A 17,980-nucleotide genomic window follows, 5' to 3' on the forward strand; every position below is an offset into this window, starting at 1 on the left:
TCAAATTGTGTTCCCCTTCTTTCTGATTAGGAATTAGGGGAAGATAAGGGTTTTTGTTCCACGATTAATTTATATACATGTATACCTATAACATATTAAAACTGATCTGTGGTTTGATTGTAATTATCAGTTATTGTTTCCTGGGATATACTCACTCCAGTGATGTACAGGATATGGTAGTACAATTAATTACTTAATTAGAAGATAGTAAGCTCCTGAGGTTAGTGCACAGGAAACTAGTAGAATAAAAAAAAAACAATTACATGGTACTGCATTATTTTAATAGTACTTATGAGAAATTAAGATAATCAGTACTGTTACATTAAATATCTGTATTAAGCAAAAAATCTGTATCTCAATGGCGTAAGATTGCTTTTGAAAAGGGCAAAATGCAGAAAAACCTGCCTACTTCTCAAATAAGCTGCTGTTTTCTAGCCCAACACGAAGGTCAATAACTGCAAATTCTGCATTTCCATGTTTCCACCTCTTTCACAAAAGCCTCCATAGCTCGGTCAGCATAGATGAAGTCCTTTGGTCGGAAAGATCTGGGTTCAATTCCCATCCATGATGTGAGGAACCTTTATTTGGTCTCTTTCGACTAAAGGTGAGTTAGTCTCATATGAAGGTAGCGGGTTTTCACCCGGAAATTCGGGTTTTTCATCCCTCAGAACAGGCATACTGGCCCATGAACACAAATGGATCTGCAGTCAAAAAAATACATACTAAAATCCCTCAACCAGTCCTAAGGGATGGATGAGGAAATTGGAGGAACTCCACACAACAACAATAACAACCCCTTTCACAACAAGATGTGTTTTTTCTCAACTCCTGCAACAGATAACTTAAGCAAATACCAAGGCCAGAAAACTGAAGCTCTCGCCCTGCTTTTTTCATCTGAAAAATATCAGATCTTGAATAACTTAAATACCAAGATGTTTTCTGGTTCTGATGGTATCCACCCACTAAATGATCAAAACTTGTGCTCTAGAATAGCATCCATCGTTTATGTCTCTGCTGTCTCTCATATACATCTGGCAGGCACTAAAAGTATATAAAGTTGTTATCCCCAAGTCCTTACCTGGTTCACTCAATAACAAATAAGTTTATCAACAGCTAACCATCTGAAGAACAATTCTCCACTGATATGAATTCTGCTACTCTTGATCTACAGTAGAACTTGTCCTGAAGTATGTATTAACCACTTCTAAAGAAGTCACGAAACTTGCATAGTTTCTACATTCAGCTTTGAAACTATGCTGGATCTAATATCCACTTGATTTTTATTATAAATTTTGCATCACTGAAGTGAAGCCTTTTTGGCTCTTTATTTTAGTAAATGATATGATAAGATATGGAGAGCCAGTGTAGTTGCCTTTCACATTTCTAAAGTATTGGATCAGGCCTGTCAATTCAATAGCAGTCAATTCGCTATCTTTTGCAAGGATGGTACTTTCCTTTCTTCAGTTTTCCTGAACAAGTAGTTCCTCCCCTTCCCAAAGCAATGACCCTATCCTCACTTACTTCAAATCATATCCACAGTTTTGTTAATGACAGTATGCTTTATTCCCCTATTCATTTTATAAACTATCCAGTGTCCTAATACATTTTCAGATTTAATATCTTCCATACCAATAAACACTAATATCAATGCTAATAGTATTGAAACTATCCAGTGTCCTAATACATTTTCAGATTTAATATCTTCCATACCAATAAACACTAATATCAATGCTAATAGTATTGTCATTCTTCCTCATCAATTCAATTTCAATGTTACCAAAGTAGAGTCCAGCTCACAAGAAAAATCTCGCTTTACTTCCCCTTACCTTAGATAACATCTAGATCACCACATAAGCTCTGATTTTGCCTCTTCAGTTGACCCATCTCTACACTTTTTTAGCATAAATGCATCACATTTATGGCTTCCTCTGTATCCAAAATATGTAGAGGAACTTTTCTGTTATTTAAGACAGTACTTTTTACTTGTACTACTGATAATGTCATACAAATGACATATCTACTTAATCTTAGCATACTGTTCTCATATGTAGGGATGTGCACCAAAAATTTCTGATGTTATCCAAAGAGAGCAAAAGAGATCTAACTTCTCTTCTTTCACTCCATCATTAACTTCTGTCTTCTCTAACTGCTTTACAGATAGTGACCTCCAGGGACAACAGCCTTCAGCTGTTCAAATAAAGCATAGTGTCCTTCTCTCTTTTCTTGACACTAGTGTACTATAAGTGGTGCTGTAACTGTTAGAATTAATATTTTAAAACTGCATTTTAAAATTAAAATTCTTAAAGAAAAATGCAATGTATGCATATAATTAATATTATTAGAGCCTCTGTAGCTCAGATGGTATAGACGAAGCCCTTTGGTCAGAAAGACCTGGGTTCGATTCAAGTCGGTGCTGTGAGGAACCTTTATCGGGTTTCTTTCGACTAAAGATGAGTTAGCCGGTCTCATACGGAGGTAGAGTTTTTTTTCACCTGGACATTCGGGTTTCTCATCCCTCAAAATGGGCAAACTGGCCCGTGAACACACATGGATCTCCAGTCATAAATACATATTTAATCCCTCACTAGGAGGGCTCAACCAGTCCTAAGGGATGGTAGAGGTACAGGGGAACCCCACATGAATAAATAAATAAAATAAATTAATATTATTAGTAACATATTCATGAAGATGTCATACATCATTGATCCTAATGCATTAAGTTGATGTGTGATATTTCCATTATGGCCTTGATCAAAATCATTCATGGTTGTCTTGTCTAATTATTGCATATACTTTGATGGCTTAGTATTGAAATTTTCTCAAAGAGGTATATATGGAGTGGTTGCACCAAAAACCTCCCTCAAGAATGCTAGCTTATCCAGAAAATAACTATTCACTTAATAGATGACCCCTTCTCTCAATGACTCCCCCCTAAGTGCCTTTCCACATACACTGTTTCTGCATATGTCATTACTATAGGTTATAGGTATTTCCATGGATGTTCTTTCGCTGAACTGGCTGCCACTATTTCTCCACTTCCCTCTAATCATGTTTGAACAGGTAGATTATGATCAACATCCATATACATTTGGCTGCATGCTCACAAAATCTACTTTTCATTCTGTATACCAGTGTCCTCTGGAAATCTTCTGCATACCATTTTCTCCTAGTCATATTTCATATAGCCTCCAGCTCTTCGACAACCTCAACAAATTCCTTTCTCTTCTCCAATTACTTCCTTGTGCACAGAAATGTCATGTTATAAGTCACGAGACTTCTCATGTGTGGGTTAATATATACAATATATAATTTAGTTTAGTACCAAGAATGAAGCTTAGTCCTAAACTCAAGTTCAATAAATCATCAGCAGCAGTTTCTGAAGAGGTGGTTGAAATAAAAAGAATGAATTTTCTTCTCAAATTATATATGTGAACTAAACTATTTTTAAGTACTTCTGTTTTCAGGTGCAACTGTTAGGATTATGCAATTTGCTGATGAGATCAGCAAATGAAATGAAATTACTCAGAGGTTCCTAATGAACAAAATATAGGGGACTCTCTATATTGGCTACAATGGGGAGAAGTTCAATACTGTGGAAAATGGGGGAAGGGGAATCTGTCATACTTGTCATATCCCTACATGCCCTCGAGGGTGCAGAGGTCTGACAAACGTCAGTTTATAGGCTGAGGTTAACCCTGTGAGAATAGCCAGTCCTCTGCAGAGTGCCAACAGCATCAAATAATTTGTTCCCTTCCAACTACTAACCACACTCAGACTTGCTTAACTTTTTGCGTGAGCCATTAGTAGTGGAGACTCTACCAATCGACCAACCTTTGCTGGTGGCGGGGGGGTATTTAATATTTGCACTATAAGGATGAGATAAAAAAGTTCCACAGTTAAGCTTTTTTTTTTTGGATCTCTTACACACAAGAACAGAAAATGTATTTTTAATATGATACAGGAAAATGTTTAAATTCTCATGTAACCATTAATGTTTTCATTTATCTTTTGAAATGCACACTATAAATCTCTAATGAATAATATAAACAGATAAATAAGTGAAAAAATTTTGTTATATAAAATATGAAGAAATTTAACATAGCATGCAAAATAGTACATGATGCCCACATGCTGTTAGTTAAAGTTTAATGAAATATTCAGTTGCATGAAAGCAGCAAGTATTTAAATAACAATCTTGTTAAGTCTCAAATAAGAAAGCACAACCAAAATTCTTTAAATATAGCAGCACATACAACAACCAGCACTAAACATGGGTGAGCATGTGAGTAAGCAAAACAAGAATACTCTTCCACTAACAACTAAACACATTAAATAATCATGCATATTTCTAAAGCTAGTATTTAGAAAGAGATGTAAAATAAAAGGAGAAGAAAGAGTGTAGGTGAGCACATGGCTTGTGACCACAAACCACACATGCATTAACTGGTCTTGGACTTCTCGGGGGGGCTTTACATCCCGTGGCATAATTGTGTTTGGTTTTTCTATATCAACCACCCATAGGGCAATGGAAGGATTGTCTTTCCCTGCCTAAAAATGAAAAACATAAATCAGTACTTCAATACAGAAAATGGAAAAAAAAAGCTATACTATCCAACAAAGTTAATTATTTAAATTTATAAATCATCTTTTACAATCAATGACTGACTTCATATCACATAATATAATTAAAAATTGAGACCAATTTTATATAATATAATTATTAGAATAATGTTATTAATTAATGTGATTTAAGAGTAACTTTATTTGAGAAAATAACAATCAAGTGCTTTTTTCCTGTATACGAAGAAATGTAAAGACTAGGTAAAAAAATATAAACACCTGAATTAACCAACTCAGGTGTCAAAAAACTGAATTAGTTTCTAATTCAGATTTTTTTACATTTTTATCAGCTAAAATTACTTTTGTCCTAAATTTCTTGTGGCATTGTTTCCATGAATTAGGAAAAACAGCAATGTTATTTATTATGAAAAAAAAAAAAAAAAAGCTTATGCAGACTGCTACCATGTCCCACATGTTTTGAACATCATATCAAGATCGTTGTCTAGACTATGTGTACACACACACACACCACAGATTTTCCAGAAAAAGATGATCCGGCACCTCCTTTAGTCTGGACAAAATTATGACAGCATACCTGAAATTCCTGCAATAACATGACAGGTTCACTATGATGTCATAGATGGCATTTTGCATGTGTGCACCTTGCTTAATTATTACATCTGTACTTGATGGTAACCTCTTGATTTTGAGTGATTATTATCTTATTTTGCTTAAATTAACCTTAGCTGGGTTCTAAGCAATGGACAGTTTAATTGCAATGTCAAGTGTAGGCACAAGTCCATATCCATTTATACACTACTATTTATACTAATACGTTTCATTTAATAGATTAATTCACATTTAATTTGCATTTAATATTTAAGTTTCTAGCAGCGCATTGTGTTTTAGATATATATGGAAGAAGTATAATCATGGTCTAGCGGTTAGGATACCTGGCTCTCACCCAGGAGGCCTGGGTTTGATTCCCGATGCCGGAATATCTTTGAGGAGGGGGTCGAGAGTTAGAAAGATTTAACAATAGAGAGAATGTGTCGCAAGATTCGAAAGTTGAACCGGATTGGATGTGGCAAGAAATGAAATGGATGCGGAATGAAATTAAGAAAATTCAGGTCAAAACTATTCAAATAAATCATGATGGCATGAAAGAGTTAACGAAAGATGAGCGAGTGGCGTTGTACAGCGACACCATTATTAAAGGTATGCTAGAGGATAGAATGCACAAGGTATATTTTCTAGGCGGTAAAATGAGTAGAGTGATTGAGGCATTGGATATGAGGTGGGAGCGAGTAAAAGAGTTAATAGCATTAATTGGCACAAATCATTTGAGAGAGGACAAAGAGCATGTCAAAATGGATATCAGGAAGCTGTTTGGAAGGATAAAAGAGAATGACAGGAAGGGTAGTCAGTGTGTTGCCCAAGTATGACTGTGGTGAAAAGAGGCGGAGAGCAAGGATTATGAATGATATGCTGGCTGAAATGTGTGAGGAGATGGGAGTACAGTTTGTTAATGTGTGGAATGAGTTTGAGGGACGAAGTGAGCTGTATGGGAGTGATGAACTGCATTTGAGTGGTTATGGTGTGAGTCGCTTGGAGAGAGTGCTGCTGGAAGGTAGAGAAGTGAATATTTAATTGCTCTTCCACATCACTCCCCTCTCGATCTGATTCAGATCGAGAGGGGAGTGATGTGGAACAGCAGGAGAGACTGAAGAAGTGGATATGAATGGGGAAGTGAGTGGTATGAGCATAGAAAATGAGAGAATGGGTGTGCAAGAGGAGCAGGGAAATGGGGAAGCTCAGGGTGGACAGGGGTACATAGCGTGAGAAAGGTGGATGCTCCAAGAGGAGGTGAGAGCATGTGTAGGCAGGAAAGGAATGGGATGACCAGGGATCAAGAGGAAACAGTTGGAATTGAAAAGGGTTCTAAAATGAAGAAGCAGAAAGAGAAATGGCCCCAGTCGAGCATGGAGAGATCACATCGAGTGAGTGGTATCAGTGGAACTAGCTGTAGATCCAGAAATGAGCTGTTGTGTTTGTATACAAATGCTAGAAGTTTAAGAAACAAGGCAGATGAAATGGTTGCACTAATTGCATCTGTTCACCCAAAGATTGTCGGAATAAATGAGACATGGTTGGAAGAGGATGACATCCTGACAGGAATAGAGATGGAAGGGTATGATATGTTTCGTGAGGATAGAAGGGGTAAAAAGGGAGGGGGAGTGCTATTGATGATAGAAAAGGAGTTATGTCCATACAAAGTAGAGATGCAAGATGGAAATAGTGCCAGTGGTTTTGAGGCAGTATGGTGTGAGATAGAGGTGAATGGAATCAAATACTTGGTGGGATGTTGTTATAGACCAGATAATGTGGATGGTGGTGATAGTGAAATGTATAGTCAAATTAGCCAAGCAAATAAGAAAAGGGTGATCATTATGGGTGATTTTTAATTATGGCAATATAGACTGGAATGATGAGATAGCAACTGGAAATAAAGAAAATGAGTTTCTTGAGTTTTTGGGGGATAACTATCTAAGACAGTATGTAACAGAGGGCACACGAGGATTAAGGGTCTTGGATTTGGTCATCTCATCAGAGGATGTAATTATAAATGAGGTGTCAAATCATCCATCAATTGGTGAGAGTGACCAGTGGTGCGAGAAACCCTGTGAGAAAAGGATATATGTGGAACTACAAGGGGGAGGGGGTGATTATGAAGAGCTCAGGAGACAGCTTGCAGGTGTGGCATGGAATGAGGAGTTGGCTGGAAAAGAGATCAATGCAGCTTGGGGAATTTTCAAAAACTATCCAGCAGATGCAATGTCTGAATGTATTCCAAGGGTGAGAAGGTTAAATAAGGTAGGTGTGAGATGGATGAATAAAGAGATTAAGCATGCGATACAGAGAAAAAGGGAATTGTGGAGGCAGCATAAGAGAAGTGGAAATAATCAATTTCATGAGGTCTACAAAGACCAGACAAGGAGAGTGACTTGGTTAGCTAATGAAGCCAGTTGAACAACAGTTAGCTAATGAAGCTAAAAAGAATTCTAGGGAATTCTTTCAATATGTAGCCAGCAAAAGAAAGAATGATTATGGAAGGATGACATTGATTGGAGAAAATGGTATAAAGACAGCTGTAGCAGAATGTGTGGTGGAGATACTTAATGCGCAGTTCATAAAGATCTTTCAATCTTGTGAATGTGACTTCATGGAGAGATTGAGAGCAGTTGTTGATGGGGAAGAGAGAGAGAATGACTGTAAGTGAGCAAGAGATGTTTGGGGAGTTGAGTAAACTAGATGTAAATAAGGCCGTGAGACTTGATAATATATCACTGCGTACGCTGAAGGAAAGTGCCAGAGAGATGACACCTGTCTTGACATATTTTTTTAATACGAGTCTTGCACTTGGTCAAGTTCCTAAGGAGTGGAAGGAGGGCAAGATTGTGCCACTTCATAAAGGAGGTGATCGCACTCAAGCATCAAACTATAGGCCTATCTGTGTGTCAGGTGTTGTGGTTAAGTTGTTGGAGAAGCTTGTGAGAACTAGGATCCAGAGTTGGGCAGACAACAATGGTATAATCTTTGATGGGCAGCATGGATTTGCTAAAGGGAGGTCATGTTTTAGTAATCTACTTACTAGCCAAGGAAGCAGTCACTTTATTACAATAAAGTGACTGCTTCCTTGGACAGAGGAGAAGGATACACAGTAATATACTTGGATTTCGCAAAAGCTTTTGATAGAGTACCTCGTGATAGGATGACAGTCAAACTAGAGCAGATGGGGTTGGATATTAGATTAGTGCATTGGATTGGAGACTGGCTATCTGATAGGTATCAACAAGTTGTGTACGGGGGTGCGATATCCAGGAAAAGGAAAGTCACTAGTGGAGTGCCTCAGGGGTCTGTTTTAGGGCCATTACTATTAACTTGTATATTAACACGTTCGCTGCCAACTACGAGTATACTCGTAGTTGGTAAACCAGCCACACAAGCCAGCTACGAGTATACTCGTATGATGCTTACTGCCGGCAATGAGATTGCTGTACTAACCTTGAAGAAGTGAAATTCCTTGGCTTGTGGAGCTAGCATCAAAACTGTGTTTTCTCATAGATGGTATATGCTCTGCACAAGCCAACTACGAGTATACTCGTACGACGCTTACCGCCGCCAACAAGATTACCGTACTGACCTTGAAGATGTGAAATTGCTCAGCATATGGGAACAGACTATGCCAAAGTAGCGTGGCAGCGAACGTGTTAATGATATTGGTAAAGATTTGGATGGAGATATTCAGTTGTTTGCAGATGATGCAAAGTTGGGACGAACCATAAAGAGTAGTGAAGATGTTGTTGCCTTGCAAGAAGACTTTAATAAATTGAGTGATTGGGCACGAAATGGGGATGTGAGTTCAATGTTGCAAAATGTAAAGTTTTAAAATTTGGAAAACAAAGATGGGATGCAGAATTTATGCTTGGTGAGAATATATTGTTGGAGGTAGAGGAAATAAGAGATCTGGGGTGATAGTGGATAAGGATCTAAAATTTAGGGGACACATTGCCAAAATTGTAAAGACAACACAGAGGCTTCTGGGAATGATGCAGAGGACACTGATGTGTAGAAGTAGGGAGATTCTTGTTCCGTTGTATAAGGCTTTGATTAGGCCACACATGGACTATTGTACCCAGATTTGGTCATCGGGTTTTCAGAAGGATGAAGAGATGGTGGAAAGGGTCCAAAGGCAACTGACTAAGGTAGTTTCTGACCTCTGGAATGCTGAGTATGAGGAAAGATTGAGAAGATGTAATTTGCATAGTGTGATGGAGAGGAGGAAGAGGGGAGATATGATAGAGACCTACAAGTTGATAAGATGTTGTTATAAGATCAATGGTGGAGAAGTTCTACAGAGAATAATGGGAGATCAGGGGAGAACCAGAGGACATACCTGGAAACTGTATAAAGAGGGTGTGAGTAGGGGAGTGAGAAGCAGGTTTTTTTCGTGCAGAGTTGTGAATGATTGGAATGCCTTGCCTGAGCATGTGGTGTCTGCAAAGAGTTTGAGTGTGTTTAAGGCTCGGTATGATGAGATGCGTGTGTGATAAAAGGACCTCCCTGATGAGTCTTTGACTCCATGAGGTCTTGGGATAATAATAATAATAATTAGTGGGTCAGAGGTGTAGTGATGAATTATTATTACATGAACACTGTTGATCTGGCAAAAGGGCTAATCCAGCAAGGCTCTGAAATCAAGGATGCTGGAAAATTAGTGGCGTACTTATATACACACACACACACACACACACACACACACACACACAAAAAAAAAAACAATACTACATCTTCTTATGCTGATTTAGTCAACTGTTGCCTCAACCTGACTTCTGCAGAGAGAGGGATGAACTATTTATATCACAAGCTAATTAGTTGGAATTCACTGGATTAATTATCCACAATCCTGCAACTGTTACATTATAACTAAAGATTAAAGCCATTTTATTATATACAGTTATCAACCAGTTCATGTTTTGGAAGATATTCACTTAATTTCCTTATAGTGGAAAATCATGATGAAATAGCAATTCCTTAATTGTGCTAGCGTAGAGTAAGTTCTCCTATTACTTAAATGGACTGAGAACTCTTAAGAGTTTGCAGTCTTTGGATACCCGGTTATAGATTTTAGAGGTTGAATGCGGGATATTGAAATTCTGAAGATCCTTAAACCTTCATATCCTTCACTTGCTGTGTGGAAAGCCAGACCTGGCATATATTTTTAAATATACATCCCTTAAACTTTTTCATGAATATCTATGCCAAGTAGCCCATCTATATTTCTATATTATGTAACAAATACAGTCATCCCTCAACTTAAGTCCTTTCGAAGATGCATTCATGATCCATAAGGGAATAAATAACATTTTTGACTATACTTTCGAACAAGATGCAAGCGAGCATAAAGTAAAAAGATTTCTATTTGGCAACAATGCATTCAGCGGCAACCTCCCTCGGCAGTCTACACGTGTCTTTAACAGTTCCTTTGTTGATTTTGTATTTGAGAAATATATTATTTGTGTATTTATCGTTAAATATTTTGCGATATTTTGTGCAATATGGCCCCTATACACCAATCAAAAATCCTAGCAAAGAATCACAGAAAAAGAGGTGAGCAATTGATCATGAAACGAAGTTGCAAGTTATAAAGCAACATAAAGCTGGTAAGCCCATCAATGTGATCGCACATGACTTTGGATGTTCTCATTCTACATTGACAACCATTCTGAAAAATAAGGATAAAATCGTAAAGGCTGTGAAAGGATCTGCTTCCATTAAATCAACGATAGTGACGAAGCAACAAAAAGGTCCTATCAGTGATAGGGAAAAGCTACTTGCATCATGGATAGAGAACCTGAACCAGAAGTGCATACCCCTTAGCACTATGACCATAACTGCAAAGGCACTAAGTCTCTTCAACATGTTGAAGGAGGAAGCAGGGTCCGATTACAACTTCAAATTCAACACTTCTTCCGGCTGGTTCATGAGATTCAAGCAGCGTTTGCGCTGCACAATGTGAAAATATGTGGAGAAGGCTGCCTGGAGAAACTGGATAAAATTATTACGGAGGAAAATTATTTGCCACAGCAAATATTTAATATGTATGAGACCTCCTTGTGTTGGAAAACAAGTGCCCCATCGGATATTCATCCACAAAAAGCTAAAATCTATGCCTGGTTTCAAAGCTCTTAAAGACCGTATTACGATTCTGTTAGGTGGTAATGGTTGGATATAAACTGAAATCATTTGTGATATGGCACAGTGAGAATCCACGAGCCTTCAAAAACATTAGAAAGCATATCCTTCAAGCTCATTATCGAAGCAATAAAAAGTGGAGGATGACTGAAAAATTGTTTGCAGATGCCTTAATCAACTGTTATGCGAGTGAAATGGAAAGATATTGAGCGAAATAAAATGTAGAATTTAAAATTTTATTAATTCTAGATAATGCTCCAGGTCATCCATCTTACATTGGTGATCGTTACCCCAAGTTCAAGGTCGTGTTTCTCCCTCCAAACACTGCTTCATTGATCCAACAAATGGATCAGGAAGTTCTTGCAATGTTTATGCTTTATCTACAGAGAAATTTTTCACTCATTGAATGATTGATTCCCTTCCAACTACTAACTGAGCTCAAACTTGTTTAACTTTTTCCGTGAGCCATTAGTAGCAGAGGCTCTACCAATCGACCAACCTTTGGTCGAACTAGAGGAACAACATGTTGCAGAAGAGAAAGAACAAGAAAAGGAAGAGGAAGTTCTCTATTGTTAGCGATGTTCTCAAATTGGCTGAAGACAAAGACTCCAATGTTGTTGAACGCTAGTTATTAGCAGAAAGGAAAGTAAATGATGCATTTGCTTGCTATAAAGAAATTTATGATGAAAAGAAGAAGAGGAATAAGCAAAGCATATTGGACATTTTCATCAAATAAAAAAAAAAGGTTACACTAGTAGAGCGGCAGTCACCTGGTCTTTCATATAGGGAAGGTAATGAAGATGTGATTGTGGAGGAGGATTTGAGTGATTATTCTCCTGTTTTATAGTGGTAGTAACGTACAGTACAGTTTTATAAGATTCAAAAATTAAAATGACAGTATACTTATTACGGTTAAGTCCCTAACCCCTATAACTCTGTTGACTTAACGTATAGACCTACATCCTACTGGATGGAACAGAATCTGGACATAAGTCGAGGGATGACAGTAGTTGATTGGCTTGCTGATTGATTAGGGTTTGCATTTATGCTATGGATTGGTACTCTTTCTAATCAATTCTATAAAAATTTTAAGCACACGATTAGATGGAAAGGCCAGATTTCCTGCAGTTATTAAATGTGATATATATTGTTTATGATCCTTCTATTTCAAGTGGAAATGTACACTTGGAATACCAAATCAAGATCCCTTGAGAAGGATAAAAAAGAAAAGTTTATTCATCTTCTCCAAGGATCAAGATCAAGATCCTTGTGGAGAACATGGATAAACAATTTTATTTTTATGACTGGGGAGAATTTGAAGGAAGTATTAAAATTATATTTGTGAAATATTCAGCTTACGCTTTTAGATGATCATTTTAGGTAAGGAATAGATATGCTGTTATTGCATTATTTATTTTTTTCTTTTCAGGTATTCTTGTTAAGAATTTTGTTTAGTATTTTTTTTATATCTATTATTTCTAAATGTTTCACTGATTATTTTTTGTTCTTTAATGCTTTCATGAGGGTAGGCCATTGCCACTCTTATTTATTTATGTAAATGATTCAGCAGTAAAAAGTGCGACAAATGAAGTATATTCTGGTTCTCAATTATGATAGTAAATTGTATCTATGCTGTCTATTTATATGGCTGAGGAAAATATTTGTAAAGGGTTTTGTCAGCTGCTGTGCATATGACATGACATAAAAAGAATGCAAAATGTGGGCAAAAGGACCACAATACTGGCCAGCAATTTGTTCTGAATGGATTACTTGAGATTGAAGAAAATAGAGCATGTCATTTTGGGACTAGACTTCTTAAAGTCAAACCAGTTCGCCTGCGACTTTGGGAGTCAATCAATATCTCCGTGCGGAAAGACCCACCATCCCAAAACCGACCCATGCAAAGCACTGCACGAAGATAAGTCACTTGAGACCAATTTGATATCTGCTAAGGAGGATGAAGAGGAACAGATCACTTACAGGGAGAAATGGTGAGCAAATCCACAAGTGGCCACAGCTCTAAGAAAAATATAAAGATAAGAAAATTTTTTGACACAGCATACAAATTGTACCCCAGAGTCTTTACTGAGGGAATAAGTACCCTCACCTGTACTAATGCCGTAGAGCACACTGTTCAAATAACCTCGACCTCACCTGTGCACATAAAACAATATCCAACCCCCCCCCCTCAAACACGCAAACAAATTAGAAAAAGCTCATGGAAGAATATGAGAAGGCAAGTATAATTGAGAAGTCTGTTTCCCATTGGAACAGCCCATTCATACTAGTCGAGAAAGCAAACGGTGATTTAAGATTTGTTCTTGATCTAAGGGAAGTGAACAAAGTCACGAAACCTATTGATTTCCCAGTGTGTACTATAGAAGAGCTACTGTTTGGCCTGGAAGGGGCAAAGGTCTTCTAGAAACTTGACCTGAATTCTCGGTACTACCAGATCCCCCTCAGGAAGGAAGACAGACAATATTTTGCCTTCACCATGAAGTGGCAAAAGTACCAACTCTGTCGGCTTCCCCAAGGGGCCCGAAACTCGGCTATGAGCTTCCAATGCCTCATGAATGGTGTGCTGACGGGACTTTTTGGGCAAAGGCGTTCTATGCTTCCAAGACGACCTACTGATATATTCCACCATCACAGAAGAGCACACTAAGATCCTACTAAAGGTACTAAACAGATTGGACAAAGCCAAGCTGTCTCTAAAATGCTCAAAGTGCGACATTTTTCTTGACAAGGTAGAATACCTTGGACACGTGATCTCAGAGGGCGGGATAGCACCCTCATATAACAACGTGAATGCCATTTTAGATGTAAAACCCCCCACCACAATCAGGCAGGTTAGGCGGTATCTGGGGATGGTAAATTTTTACCGAAAATTCATTCCCCAATGCTCTGAGATAATGATGCCAATAGTGAGCCTAACCAGGAAGGGAACCGAGTTTGCCTGGAAGATAGAGCAGCAGGAAGCATTCCATGCACTAAACAAGGCACTGACCACTGCCCCAGTCCTCATTCATCCAAAGCTAGGGGGGAACCTTCTATCTTGCCGCCGATGCATCCAAAGATACTATTGGGGCCGTACTTGAGCAAAAGGAACAGGATTCTTTCAAACCTGTTGCATTTGTTAGCAGGAAACTATCCCCCTCAGAAAAGAATTACTCCGTCATTGAGAGGGAGGCTTTGGCCATCGTGTACAGCCTCAGGAAATTCTGCCACCTATTGTTAGGGCAAAACATCGTCCTCAGATCCGATCACAAACCTCTGTCCTTCATGTCATCCATGAAGGATAAAAATCAGAGAATAGTGCGCTGGGCTTTGCAAATGCAGGAGTACAGAATGGAGGTGAGCTACATATCAGGAAAGGCCAACGTAGTGGCCGACTACCTATCCCGATCACTAACACCCCAGCCTGGTGAGAATTATAGCCGCATCGATGAAAACACCCAACAGATTGGGGCCATCCAGGAATATCAGAGAAGGGAAGCACCCGAGAAGCAATGTCAGACCTGGGAGAAAATTGACATCATTCAGGCACAGAAGGCTGACTCGGTATGGGGACCTGTTTACAAGAAATTGCTAAGTGAAAGAGGCAACCACCAGGAAAGGGGAGCCGGCGACAACATATTCATTGATAATGACGGTCTCCTGATATCTAGACGAGGTGTCACCGGGAGATGGAAGGAGAAGATAGTTGTGCCTGAAGCGATGATCCCTTGGGTGATACACACACTCCATGATAATAAATTAGCAGGGCACCAGGGAGTACACAGAACTTTAAAGAGGGTGACGGATAGGTATCTCTGGAAGGGAATGAGAAGCGACGTGGAGGCATATGTCCTCTCTTGTAACATCTGTCAAAGGAAATACCCAATCACTGGTAAGGCCCCAATTCAGCCGTTCCCTCTTCCTTCACGCCCTTTCCAGGCCTTGGCAATGGATATTGTAGGGCCACTCCCCACCACGTCAAGAGGGAATAGATACATCCTGGTTGTCATAGACATGTTCTCCAGGTTCCCTGAGGCCGTAGCCATGAAGGATCAAACGGCCAAGACTGTAGCAGACATGCTATTTGAAATTATCTTCTCAAGATATGGGACACCTGAGACCCTACTGTCAGATCAGGGCACCAACTTCACAGCCGAGGTGATCCTACAGCTGTTCAGCTCACTGGGGATAAAGATCTTCACCACACCCTATCACCCCCAAGCGAATGGTATGTGTGAGAGAATGAACCACACTCTGAAGCTATTGAAACAGGATGGTTTTATTTCTATTATGGAAAAATGCAGCTAAGGGCATTCATACCAGAGTTGGCAACAATACTTCATATACTAGGCAGGATTCAAAGGACACTCTCCTTTAGTTAGAAGGTTTGAATCATGGCTAGGATATGAAGAATCTTTATCACAGCTTTACAACCATGATACTTTTATGACATAACTCACCAGGTGGCTTTTCACTGGAAGGTTTGTGTAAAGAAGGCTCCAGTTTCAGATAAGTTTTTTGGAATAATTAATTGTAGTTAAGTGTGTGTGTTTATGAGTAAGAGTTGCAGCAAAAGTTGTGCGCTTGCAGTATTTCTAGTGTGTGGGCTTGTTTGTTGAAGTTTGTTTACAAAATCGTTAAACTTAGAGCAAAGTATAGTGACTGGCAAAGGAAAGATGGCAGCAGCTTTGTCTTTACAAGTTTAATTTTGATTTTATTCATTTTGTGAAATGTGAGGTTTGCTATATATATTCATTCGATTGTGTAAATTATGGATATTTAAGGTAGATGGAAGGAGGGTGTGTGTGTGTGTGTGTGTGTGTGTGTGTGTGTGTGTGTGTGTGTGTGTGTGTGTGAAGTGTGATCTGAATGCAGACTTGATGAATGGTAATGTATTGGTAACTGACAGTGTTAGTAGCGAGAATGCCATGAGAAGGATGAGTGTTCATTTGATAGCAAAGAGGGACAGTGTAAAGAAGCAGCAAAAAATTGGTAAAAAAAAGTTTAAAAATCAAATGAGTAATCAGATGAACTTAGCAATCGATGGCAAGAATGACAGAAGTGATATGAATGTAGCAGAACTTGAAAAACAGAGTGCAATTAACATTAAGGTGGTGAGCAGCATTGATGGTGACCAAGTGTGCATTGCTGGCAATAAAATTGAAAGAGTCAATGAGAGTGAAAAAAATGACAAGATTTGAAAGCTGAGTTGGTTAAGATGAAGCAAGAGATGAAATGGATGAGGAGTGAAATGAGAGTATTCAAGATATGTACAGAAGAATGAAGAAGATAAAAATGATTATGTCAGTATGAAAGAGGTAACAAAAGACCTGTGATGGGCATTGTATAGGGATTCGATTATTAGAGGTGCAGTAAACAAGTAAACATTTTACCTCCAGGAACATAAACCTTGTGTTTATGTTCCTGGAGGTAAAATGATTAGAGTGATTGAGGCACTGGATATGAGGAGTAAGTGAGCAAAACAGTTGGTAATGGAAACAAATGACTTGACTGGGAACAAGGAACATGTAAGATTGGATAATATCAGGAGGTTGAGAGAGAGAGAGAGAGAGAGAGAGAGAGAGAGAGAGAGAGAGAGAGAGAGAAGATTGTGAATGATATGTTAGAGGAAATATGTGATGAGAAAGGAGTGCAGTTTGTTAATATGTGGAACGAGTTTGAATGGTTTTGATGCGAGTCATTTGGAGATAGTGCTGCTGGAAGGTACAGAAATGAGTGCTTAGAATAAATCTGATCAGGTAAGAAGCGAGTGAAAGAGTAGGATAGTGAGGAAGGAGAGATTGAAGTGGTGGTTATGAATGAAGAAGTGGGTAGCATGACTATAGAGAATGAGAAAACAAGTGTGCAAGACAAACAGGGAAATAGGGAAGCTCAGGGTGGACAGGGAAACATAGTGTGAGAAAGGTTGATGCTCCAAGAGGATGTGAATGCTTGCATAGACAAAAAGGGAAGGGAATGATCTTGGGAACAAGGGAATTTCAAGACGATTCTAAGATGAATAAGGAGAAAAAGAAATGGCTCGAGTTATGGAGAAGAAGTCACATCTAATAAGTGGTATCAGGGAAACTTGTTAGAGATCCAGAAATGAGCTGTTATGTTTGTATACAAATGCTAGCAGTGCAAGAAACAAGACAAATGAAATGGTTGCATTAATTGACTATGAAATGAATAATCAAATTAGACACATAAATAAGAAAAGGGTGATCATTAGGGAGAATTTTAATTATTATAATATAAACTGGGATGACGAGATAGCAACTAGAAATAAAAAAAATTAGTTTATCGAGTTTTTAAGAGGCAACTACCTCAGGCAGTATGTAACAGAGGATACACAAGGATTGAGGGTCTTGGATTTCATCATCATCATCATCTCATCAGAGGATATTATTATAAAGGAGGTGTCAAATCACCCTGCAGTTGGTGAGAGAGTGACCATGAAGTGAATACCTGGGTGGCTGCCAGCATTGTGAGAACTTCTGTGAAGAAAGAGTAGATGTGAAACTACATAAGGCTGGTGATTATGAGAAGCTCAGGAGACCGTTTGCAAGTGTGGCATGGAATGAGGAGTTGGCTGGAAGGGAGATATTCAAGAACTATATAACAGAAGCAATGTCTAAATGTATTCCAAGAATCAAAAGGTTAAATA

At 38.5% G+C, this 17,980-nt stretch overlaps 1 protein-coding gene across 3 annotated transcripts in view; it reads right to left on the reverse strand.

Moving 5' to 3' along the window:
* Nucleotides 1-17,980, reverse strand: part of LOC150109008 (inactive dipeptidyl peptidase 10-like) — a 958,620-nt gene that overhangs the window by 195,966 nt on the left and 744,674 nt on the right. For 2 of the 3 annotated variants that reach the window (XM_090405015.1, XM_090404998.1), the window contains exon 10: nt 4,430-4,548. In XM_090405015.1, the coding sequence (XP_090261141.1) occupies nt 4,430-4,548 (119 nt within the window). The remainder of the gene's footprint in view (nt 1-4,429; nt 4,549-17,980) is intronic. The other variant, XM_090405008.1, reaches the window with a different exon arrangement.

Source organism: Typopeltis vanoorti, chromosome 2 (assembly GCF_054136105.1).
Source record: "Typopeltis vanoorti isolate ZY-2024b chromosome 2, IOZ_Tvanoo_1.0, whole genome shotgun sequence".
Lineage (NCBI taxonomy): Eukaryota > Metazoa > Arthropoda > Arachnida > Uropygi > Thelyphonidae > Typopeltis > Typopeltis vanoorti.